This window comes from Simochromis diagramma, unplaced genomic scaffold, assembly GCF_900408965.1.
Source record: "Simochromis diagramma unplaced genomic scaffold, fSimDia1.1 OVJJ01000516.1, whole genome shotgun sequence".
Lineage (NCBI taxonomy): Eukaryota > Metazoa > Chordata > Actinopteri > Cichliformes > Cichlidae > Simochromis > Simochromis diagramma.
Genome location: NW_024386938.1, coordinates 2,369,900 through 2,381,329, shown reverse-complemented (window position 1 = coordinate 2,381,329; position 11,430 = coordinate 2,369,900). Strand labels below are relative to the sequence as shown.

At 41.4% G+C, this 11,430-nt stretch overlaps 1 protein-coding gene across 1 annotated transcript; it reads right to left on the bottom strand.

The window, feature by feature from the left end:
- Positions 1-348: 348 nt before the first annotated feature.
- Positions 349-11,325, bottom strand: LOC120736893 (homeobox protein Dlx3b-like). Its single transcript, XM_040037256.1, has 3 exons — positions 9,244-11,325; positions 6,679-6,863; positions 349-4,572 (listed from the first exon to the last, which is right to left on the bottom strand). The coding sequence occupies exons 1-3, from the start codon at positions 9,593-9,595 to the stop codon at positions 4,126-4,128; spliced, it is 984 nt and encodes a 327-aa protein (XP_039893190.1). The 5' UTR covers positions 9,596-11,325; the 3' UTR covers positions 349-4,125.
- Between the last annotated feature and the right edge of the window lie 105 nt (positions 11,326-11,430).

Sequence of the window (11,430 nt, the reverse complement as noted above, 5' to 3'; positions counted from 1 at the left end):
TTAATCCATCCATTTGCTTCCGCTTATCCTTTTCAGGGTCGCGGGGGGCGCTGGAGCCTATCCCAGCTGTCATAGGGCGAGAGGCGGGGTACGCCCTGGACAGGTCGCCAGTCTTGCTTTAATACTTTATTAATCCCAGAGGAAATTATGTAGTCACAGTTGCTCCTAATGTATATGTTGAGGCTTTATGTATACTGAGCTGTTTTAGACTATAGGAATAGTTCTAACATTTTCCTCCATGTGACTTTAGAAGTAGTAAAATCTAAGCATTCGGTAACCAGGAAGGAGCGCAGAAATATGAAGATGCCAATGCTGAGCACAACAGAATGCAAGACAGGCATCATAAAATCTAGAAATGCATTTTAATTAATGGTGTTGAACAATGGAGGAAGATTATTTTATTTCGTGGGAGGTTACATTGCTCTGCATAACTTTCCTTGCCATTTCTTTTAATGTCATGGTATTTCAGACAAGGACACAATGTCATGTTTTCACTCTTCCTAGTAACATTGTTTGAAAGCATGCAAGTCTGTGTTCTTCTTCCTTGTCACACCCTCTTTTTGTTAGCTAACCCATGGGTTTGGTTGGTTAAGTGTAGCTTGTTTGTCACAGACACACACACACACACACACTAACACTGCCACACAAACATTTCTCCTCCCCTTTTCAAGTGTGTGCCACATGAAAGCGGCGTACACCCGTCTCTCTCAGTGTCAGCGGTGTGTTATTAGCATCCAGAGACTCCAGAGTGTCTGCTGCGCTGTCACCTCCCACAGCCTCCTTTACACGCACCCTGCCTGTTTGTGTGTGTAAAATATATAGATGGGCGCAACCTGGATCTGCTGTCTGACTCACTCCGAGAGGCACACCAAGAGCGCACCGTCAGCACTACGCCTTTGTGTGTTTGGTGTATTCACGCGTAAACACGGGTAGAAATGAAAACACCAGCAGCAGATTGAAATACACAAAATAGTACATTTTATTTTCGCTTTGCTTTTTCAACTTTACAGGAAAAAAAGCTCCAAAGGCACAAACTGTTGTGCTACTTCATATCTACACTTGACACTATAAATAAAAAACCTGAGCACAGCACACTTGTTGAAAGATTATAAACAACTTGTTTTTAAAAATATTTTAGCACCAACTTGCTAGGAAGTGAAAGGCCAGGGCATTTTGTTTTGCTTTGTTTTTTAAAATAAAAAAAGTATTACTGAGCTAGCGAAAACACCAAAAGGCTTTAAAAGTGTGAGGAAATAACTAAAGTGATATAATCAGGGTTATCTCGGTTTAAGATTTAAAGAAAGGCCGGGCTATGATGTTTAAAAGATGTGGGAATTTATACTACAATGTGGTGAATTACGGCACTTGTAGGTTGTATTTTAAGCATTAGCATTTTTACAGCTTGGCTCAGGCTCAGCTGCCCTTTAACTTTTTGTAGCTGCGCACCAAACCTCTGTTGGAGGCATTTATTATTAAAAAAAGATTAACTGAATAATATGTCTGTCTTTGGATATGCAACGCATATTCTGTGACCGGGAGTGGAGGATTCCAGCAGAGGAGTCAAACTCCGCTCAAGTATGTGTGTTCACTGTGTAGCAACAGTTAGCAGCTAGTTAGCTTAGCCTATCTTAACTTAGATTAGTTCTACTTATATGCTCTTATAAACTTTTTAAAACCCTACACTGCAATTTACGCCATAATCTGATGTGTGCTTCCTTATAAATACAACTATGTTTCGGATCAGCACCACCTGCACTGACACTTTAGACCAGTATTGCCGATTCCTCCTCTGCGCTTCCAGCTACTTTCTCTTCTGTCTTAATTTTTTAAATTGACTGAAATAAAATTGATAAACTTGAGGAGAGAAACTCTACTTCCAAATAATGTGTTGGCAGTGGTATTGCAGAGCAACAAAGGCTCACTACACACAGTTATAAATGCATAAGCTAGATCACAGACTTTCTATAGAATAAATGCAAAGATCTAAATAAAGCTTAAGGCCCCAGAGCCAAAGAGACTGGTTACTGACCCCCCTGGTAACCACCCTCCACCAACTGGCAGATGGTTGCTGGCACACCTAAGGTGAAATTAATCGCAAAGAAGTATATGGTGCCGCAAAAGTCTCCTTGTAATTGCATTGATTGCTAGCAGATTAGCATGTTCGCCCATAGTTTGTTTGGACGACTTCTCAGCAAACACTCACTAACTACTAGTTTAACAGTAAGGAAAACTGAAAAGGGGTGACGCAAACCACCAAAGTGGTGAACATTTGCCTTCATAGTAAAAACTGTACCTTTTTAAATGTGATGGCTGCAGCACTGACATAACCTTTACTGTGAAGGCAAATATTCTCCATGTGTAGTTTGTATCACCCTTTTTTAAGGTTTGGTAAATGGTAAATGGACTGATTCTTATATAGCGCTTTTCTGCTCTCCCGGAGTACTCAAAGCGCTCTACTTGTCAATTAGTTGACTTGGAAAGTAGTTATCAAGTAAAGAGTATATGCATAAATAGCAAAATAAAATTGACATAGCTTCCAGGTCAGAAAAATAAAGCCAGTGCAGATGTACCTTATTCCTATCTAGGCCACTAGATGGTGATAGCTGTTGTTGCAAAAACGTTTTCTAACTTAGCCTCTGTAAACAATTTCCTGCTGAGTTCATTGTCTTAGTCACTTAGTTTGGGTCATACTGAGTTAGAGCTATTTTGGAAAAAAACAAAATCACGTTTCATCATACCATGTTTCAAAACTGAGAATTTAGCCCTGGTATTTTCCCCTCGCTTGCCCCTTCTTCTCACATTCAGTTTCTTGCCACCAAGACGGCAACGGAAGAAACGTTCACCTCATCTTTTATCCCATGTATGATTTGCAAACAAGTCCACGTCTCCTATGCAAACTACAGGCAGCTGTGGCACTCTGCTTTTGATTGGAGCAATTACAAAGTGTTTTTTGATGCAGCACCCCCTTTGTGACCAATTTCACCCGTTGGCTGCAAGCAACCTCCAGGACTCATTCGCCAACCAGATGGGGATTATATATTTTTCACAACCAATATGGCAGACTGCATCATGACATGCACTGAAATTATGGGGTGGAATTAAATATGAGCCACTTTTTAAAAGAGCATCTTTAAGTGTTTTTAAAACATATTTCAGCTAGTTTAGCTTTGTTTCTAACTAACTATATTGGCTAGAAGCAGCTATTCTGGCTTTTAGCCACTAGCCCCCAGAGGTGAGTTTAATACACTGCTCATACTCATGTTCAGATGCTGACTTTGTAGCTACAACCAGCAGCTGGTTAACCTGCCTAACCCTTGGTGTAAATACTGGAACAAGAAGTGCGGCTCTATCTGAAGGGGGGGGGGGGATCACTTTTAGTCTAAGCCAAACCTCTAAACTGAGAGCACAAGCTTTGCTCTTCACTTCCACACAAACCAAAACCACCTGTTTGCTTGTGTTGCTAAGTCCACTTTGTTGTTCCACAGAGGAAAACAAGTTTCATTCCAGCAAATGTGAAATTACATGCTCGTAATTTTTCTCCTCTGTTTCGCTGTTGTGTTGATATGTTATGCGTGTTTTGGTCATCAAGCTGTCATATTCTTATTCTATATCAATTCCAAGCCCTGCGCTGAAATAGTGTGGCAGGCTTTCTTTTGATGGGCGACTTTCAGTAGTATTACCAGTTTTAGTGGAATAAGTCTGTCTAACTCCCCCTTACAGAAAGACGAAACGTGTGAGGGAAATACTGAGCATTTCTATATTTTTCTGCATAAATATATTCAGAATTCAAATATTTATAAACAAAACATGAACTGTTATCAGTGATATCGAATATAAATGTCAGTCTCTGCACTAAAAACCCATTTGAATCACCCCGGTCTCCCACAGTGTTATGAGTTCACCTTGTGAGCGGTGGAGGGTAAATGAGGCCGACACTTGTTTTCAATCCACATTTGCAGCCTGTGTGACAACATGTGTTTCGGGTTTTTGCAGTTATGACTCGGATTTGATGATCACTGTCAGGTGTTTCTGCACATAGCACAGCTCAGAATCATCCAAAAAAAAAAAAAAAAAGCCCCAGGTGAAGCCCAGGACTCCAGTCAAAATGTTGTCCATTTTTCTACATCAGTAGACGGCTCCCATACTCTGTGTGGCCGACGGAGCAGTTGGTGGTGCGTGGTGCACTTGGCCTGACTGTGAGAGACCTAAGTGTGCACCCTGCTGTTGGTACCAGTTCTGGTGTGTGTACTCCCCCATATAGGCAGGTGAAGAATCCACCGGAGGCTGATAGGGAACCTGCCCCCTACTGGTAGGATCCAGCATTGCACTATTTTTGACGCTACCGTTGCTGACGTTTGGGTTGTTGCCGCTCCCGCTGCTGTGGTTGCTGCTGTTATTGTTACCATTGCTACTGTTGTTGTTTTCCCACACAGCTGGGGATGGAGGAGAGTTGCAGGCCATGGAGTCGCTGGCGTCTGGACTGTGTTCAAGAGGAATATCACCGAGCGGAAACTCTCCGTTCTTGTAGAGCTTCTTAAACTTGGAGCGACGGTTCTGGAACCAGATTTTGACCTGAGGGGAAGAAGATAAAATGTTGAAGCAACTTAAATATTAGGATTTGATTTTTGGCCACTTGTGTGTGACATATTGTAACTATATAGTTTGAGCATAGTTTGTAACTATAAAGTCTGAAATAGTAAAATATCCTTATTTGGCTTCTTGTTTGGAATTTCACTAGGATTGATACCATAAAGGTGTCGCCTTGGTTTGGATTTTTTCCATCTTAGAATTTCGTATATTTTTGCCTTCACATGCAAAATCATCTATTTTATGCTTTTTTAAAAAAGCATTAAAATAACTACGACAGAAACAGAGCTATTGAAGTTTGCCTCAATAGCCGTTTTTGTGTTTGCTGTAGCGGGGAGGTTCAACTTTTGAAGGTGAAACTTTTATTTCCGATCGACTAGCAGTGAGTGTTTGCAGACAAGTCGGCATCTTCCACAAGAACTACAGGCGACTGTGGCAATCTGCTCATGACCAAGGCAATCACAAGGTGGTTTTAAGTGCATGCACCTTGTGACAGTTGTGGAATACACATTGTTCCTCCATGACCGGTTTCCACGTGACTACTGGAAAACTCATGTGAGAAATTTCTATTCATATTTTTCAAAACCAGCTGCCTATATTACGCATAATTGACTGGTAAGATTAGTCAGAGATATGGGTGCATTATAGTGTTAATCTAAGCCACAAGCAGAATGGGGAGAGTTTGAAGATAAACTTATTCTTCCTTCAACTTTCTATGCTAACTCTATAGCTAAAGCCAGCACCTAGTTAGCTTACCGTCAGTTTTTAATGTACCTATTTTCTTCCTTCTTTTTAGCACTGTTTTGCTAATCAAGTAGAATTTCTCTGCATAAATGTGAGTTTTCTCAGGCTTTCTAGCCAAAACATGCAGTAAAAAGCTTAAATAATCTAATTTCAGGCAATTTGTCTTAATTGTATGAATTACAGACAAGTTTAGCAGCTAGCTAGTAAACGCTATGTAGCATTTAGCTGCCGAGGAGGCAAAAACTGAGTTATATCCATTATGTGGCCAAGACAAAGTATTCCAAGTCTATTATAATGTTTGTTATATTTCATTAGCCAGTATTTTAAAGAAATACAGATTTATATAATTTTTTTGAAAACTCACTGGCTTACTTAAATGTCTGTATCATTGCCTTAATCTCATCTCAAAGTCATTTCTAAAACGCACCTATTCAACAGCTGTTACCAAATAAACCTTGATGCAGCTAATTTTTAAACAATAAATAAGGTTTAAAAAAAGAATGAGGCATATGATTCTTGTTTTATGTGGACTTTAAAGAGATTATTAACCCTATTATTCTTTTATTTGTCAGTGAATGCTTCAAATCATATTTCATGCTTTTTCAAGCTGAAGGGAACTGTGCTCATGTCTGTGTTTGCTTAAAGCTTGGGAATGTTACCCGAGCATGACGCAGTGCAATGATTTACAACAGCTGTGATAAAACAACTCACACCTCAAGTTTTGTCTTTTATCACTCAAGCACAGATAATACGTCTGCTAGTAAATCATCAGGGCACGGAGATTACGACAGCAAAAACCAGACTGACACACTGCAACAACTCGCAGCGCTGCCTACAGTCGAGGTCAGACGTTCAGTGTAGTGTATTTGTGTTCTCTATTTTCATCTGGGGGGTTTTAAAGCGTGATTTTTCATACATTTCACATTTTATTTCGGAGTGATTCCAGTTCAGTTTTTTGTAAATTTTATATATTGTAGCATCTTTATCTTCAAGTTTTGAGGCCTCTGAAACTTTAGAGTACACCTCAAACACCTCAGCTTTCTGCGCTGTGAATCTTTGCATTCAGCTGACATAGCTGCTAAAAAGCCAGCGTCACTATCCATTCAGCTGCTTTCATTTCTCACGTCTCTGATAGTTCCACTGCTTTAGGGCCTTTTCAGTTTAGACCCTGGCTTACATATAAAATGACCTTAGGAAGCCAAATTTGAATGTGAAATACTATCAGCGCATCCATTTCACAGGACACTTCACATCCTTTCCGTGCTTCCACTTCGGCCGGTACTTCCGATGCTTTTAAATTCTGCAAGTCATGACTGAACTGCAAAGTTATCACCCATAAAGTCTCACCTGCGTCTGTGTGAGGCCCAGCTGTGCAGCCAGCTCGGCCCGCTCTGGCAGGGCCAGATACTGGGCTGTCTGGAATCTCCTCTGCAGAACTGCCAGCTGGTAGCTGGAGTAGATGGTCCGGGGCTTGCGTACCTTCTTGGGCTTCCCGTTGACCAGCCTAACTTCCACATCTGGTTCTTCTTTCACTGCAGTGGCGGCGAGGGAAAACAAAAAAGAAGTAAAAATACTGCAATATTTTAACTGACGTATTACCCTTTCACACCTACGTTTCTCATACAATGAACTAAACTTGCATTGTTTTACTACAGGGCAGTTGGTGCAGAGAAGTTTTAGCACAAAAATAGCCAGAGCCACTGCAAACCCCGAAATTTCAAAGAAATTCCGCCAGCACTCTGAGCTTATAATTTTGGTCTGAGTGTCTCCCACAGCTGGGGAGGGAGACAGAGATTTATAGGTGCTTTTCATGTAGCCTGGAGGCCTGACTGTATACAACGCCGCTCATTTGTCCTGTTGTTATTCTTGTATCCTTTTTTGGGGGTCTTTCTTTAAATATACAACCCCTCGTTGTTTGTATTGGAAGAACACATTGGGCGGCTCTGGTCCAGGACATAGTGTGAGTTATTTAGTAATAAGAAAGTCAGCGAATTGATCTTCAGCTCCTCCGGTCTGCAGTGTTCGACGAGTGAGTAGTAATAATCAATGCTAAATGAATCCCCATTGCATCATCAGTGTGTGTGATTTGTACAGGTGCATTGAATAAAGCAGCTTTTTAACAATAGTAAAGTACTGCATGCATGCCTGAATCTGAAAGGCAACTATTTACAAAGCAGTCTATATTGACAGTTTTTTCACAAGCTATTTTAATTATAATAGGCTTAAAAACATCATTTTGAAATTGCTTTTCACGTGTAAGAGTTCCAAAAGAGACTCATTACATTCCACTCCAGTGTTTTTCTTGCAGGCATTGTAGCCAAAGTGGGAGTTATTCTATACTAAACTTTTATATTCTATATTAAACCCACACACTGTGGTTGTTTAAAAAGTCATGTGCTAGACTCCGTACTTTTGAAAGAGAATTTAAAGGATTTATAAAGGAGAATAAAATGTATTTAAAGAACCAGTTTATACTTTAAAAAAAGGTCTACATTTCTGGGCTGTGTTCAAATTCATTAATCGTTTGGTTACGGATGATAGGGTTTACATATTTGCACCTTTGTTTATTTATTTATTTTTCTGGGCGTGGCGACAGGCTTTGCGTGATAAGGAACCATGCACGTTGAATGATTCAAAGGCCAAGGCTGACTGACAAGTCGTGACACCTGATGTACGTGGCTGTGGGCCAAAGTCCCCCGGGGCCGTTTCCAGGAGTGAACTCCCAACTGGAATGCCAAAAACAGTACACCAGTCTGTCAAGCTTGTTTTTTCCCTGTAGTTTGCGCCGGCACACCTTCCAAGCTCTAAAAAGGAGCCCAAAGAGAAATCTTTTTTGTTTGTTTGTTTTGCACTCAAAGGGAAGTTACAGAGAACTCGCTTTATGGTTGTTGTTGAAAATGTTGACGTTGCTGTGCTGTAATACCGACACGGGATCAGCACGTTGAGCCCACCGTGAACCGGTTGCGTGTTAACAAATGAGTCGTTCGCTGCTGATACCGGTGAGGTTGAAAAGTCACTGATTAGAGCAGGAACGTGGCTCCCATCCAAAGGCCTTCGGCCTGCTCGTCATTTCCCTATCAAAATACGATCTGAATCAGGTTCAAAGCAGTGATGATAAACAGGAGCGTTTTGCACCGAGGCTCTGCTCGCAGTGACTGAAGCTCACCGGTGATGATCCCCGTTTCTTCGAGGAATATATACCCATCACGTCATCCTGCTTCATAGAAACTACACTGATGCCTTAATTGTTTATGATATCCCAGACAAGCTTCTCATTGATATGTTTATTGACGTTAAAGCTTAGATTTTTATAGACTTGTCTTTCCTTTTTTAAAGCGTTTGGGACTTTTAAAACAAGGTAACACAAACTGTAGCACTCCATCAGCTGCATATGAACATGGTTGTTTTGTTTTGTTTTTTTTACTTTGTAGAAAAACTTACTTTTAGAGTTGAAGAACAGCTACTCTTCATAATATCTTTGTGAGTCTTCTTTCTTTCTTTACACAGACACGTTACAAGGTTATTTCTCAACAAAGTGATAGCCAGCGCCTCTCCCCGGAGCCCAGCACCATTGTGTGTGGGATTTTGCTCCTGCCTAATCATTTTCTCGTGATGAACAATAGAAAGTTATTTGAGAATCCGTTGAATGCTTCCACATATCTATGAAATGTGATGTGTGGAGAGTTGGACGCAGTGGAAAAATGAAAAACAAAAATAACTTCCTTTTTTTTCTCGTGCGTAAAACTCATGCGCAATTATTGGGTTCATGTGGCTAGACATGAGCTCTTGCCATACATCAGCCTCAGGTGGTCAGTGTGGCTTTGACAAAGATGGAGAGCAGCTTACGCAACAGTGCTTATCACATTTATGCTCATATTTTTAAAAAAAACTTTCCGTTACGGGTGAACTTACCGCTGTCCTGCAGACTTGGCTGAACCTCCCTGTTGAATGCTCCGTGCTCCCTGTATGCTGCATGGGGGTAAGAGTACTCTGCCTTCCCAACGGGGTAGGCACCGCCGGGACCCATTCCGTTCAGGCTGTAGTGGTGGTATGCGTACGGGTTCATGTGCTGAGCGGAGTACGGCTGCTGTGCCGGGTAGAAATCCTGCGAGCCGTGGAGCGCGCTCTGGCCGCTATAGAAGCCCATATCTGTGGAGGAGGACTCCGGCATGGTCGGGGAATCCTTGGAAGCCGAGATGGAACCACCGGCCACGGGGATAGAGGGCTTCTTCTCCTCGAAGACAGGTGAGGACTGCCCGTTCATTTTCAGGCGTTTATCTCCCTGTTGTCGTCTCAGATCGGGTTTGCTCTGAGCTCCGAAGCAGCACTGTTTAGAAACTCCTCACACAGTCTGAAGCTTGCGTTCCCAAACTCCCTTGACGCAGCAGCCAGGCTGTCCACCGTGGCGGCGCCCAACCCAACTAGAGCCCCTAATTACAGGGCGCGCCGAACTGAGCCAAGCCGAGCAGGACAGAGAGGAGTGGATGTCTCCTTCTCATTGGCTCGCCTGCTCGTTCCCTGCCTCTGCCCTGAGGCCAAGACAGCGCTGTCGCCTGTCTGGCTCCCTTCTTTTCCCCACATAAACCTCCAGTAAGCCTCTCCTAGGGCCTTCACCAGAGCGCGTAAACAGCTGGCAGGACTTACTCAAAAGTCCTTATTTTATCTACCTCGAAATATATTCAAGTTAACATAGAGAACCGTGAGCAGAGCAGATAAAATATGTAGCTACTAACCAAACTATGCGTAATGGTGTTGCGATAAGGAGTGTTAACGCATTAACGTAATAGTGCTGCCTCCCATTTAAATGCAAATAGAGCCAGGTGCTGTTTAAGAACACGTTGGGAGTTATTTACAGTTAATCAAGGCTTGTCGTTTTCTTCTTTTACATGTGTCAATGTGGGGCCCCGGGCTTCTGCTCTGCCTGGGATGGGGGGAGAGAAACGGCCAGCAACAAACCTACTATAAGTTTTGAGTGTATGTGACATTCCCGAGAGACAATACAGGAGGATAATGGGTAAAGCTTCCTTGCAGTACCTCAGTTTGAAGTGAAACAGTACAAAGTGCTATAGTTTGCAGTAACAGAGGGAGCTTGTTAAAAACTGAATGCTAATTTGGCTTTTTGCATACACAAATTACCATCTCCCTCACAGGCTCTTTGATCGAATAACACTGAATCTCACCACCAGGCGTCGCTGTTGAGGCTACAGGGGTTTTTAATGAAAACGCTTTCATTAACCAGTCGGACAACCGGCCTGATGTAATAGAACTGTTCTTACCTCTAACCAATAATCGCAGGATTTGTTCACAAGTTTAACACTTTTAACTGAGAAGCTCCCTCTTTTAGGAACACATGTAAACCACATACTTGTTTCTTTTTAGCTAACTATGTTAGCAAGTTAGTCTTTACTTTTAGCTAACTATCGCCTTTAGAATGCATGTTTGCCAACCTGAAACTGTTACTGTATCTATTCGTATGTTTCTTGGTTAATCATTCTTTGCTTTAAAGACAACATCTTAACCATTTACTGGTTTTCCTTAGTAACAGAAATATACTTGAGCTTGCATCAAGTTTTCTCTAACTGCTCATAAACACATTCAACCTGAATTGTAGCTACTGTAGCCATTTCCATATTCGTTGCTATTAATGTATCAGCTACCTTTAGCTAATTATACATTTCTTTATTGGAATACATTTAAACACTGCTTTAGCGAAAAGTATTTTGTTGCAAGAAACGTCATTTTTACCCAGTTATTCATCATTATTCTTCAGCCACGTACTCGTTTTAGAAATATTTTATCCATTTCATTTCAGTTTGGTAGCTAATTATTAGTCTTAGTAAAAGCAATTTTTGTAACCACTGCCTTTGATTGTATAGCCTTCTTCACATGCTAGCTTTTACATGGCTCACCCAGAAGATACTCAGCAGACTCCCCTTATAATTAACTGAACAACTGTGTTCTTATCAATATCATTGGTTGACAGTTAGTTTACTACAGGCAAGTAAACAAGTTAAATGTCATTTTCAACATACTACCAAAGTTGCTGGAACAATAAAGAGTGAATGGGTGACTATTCCCAGTGTTGTAAAAGCACACCGC

Bases quoted from the DNA above. Each gene is read 5' to 3' on its own strand.
- LOC120736893 (XM_040037256.1), bottom strand. From the start codon at position 9,595: ATGAACGGGCAGTCCTCACCTGTCTTCGAGGAGAAGAAGCCCTCTATC. The intron at 6,864-9,243 runs GTAAGTTCACCC...CCGCCACTGCAG, and splicing joins GCCAAGTCTGCAGGACAGCG to TGAAAGAAGAACCAGATGTG. The intron at 4,573-6,678 runs GTGAGACTTTAT...TCTTCCCCTCAG, and splicing joins TGGGCCTCACACAGACGCAG to GTCAAAATCTGGTTCCAGAA.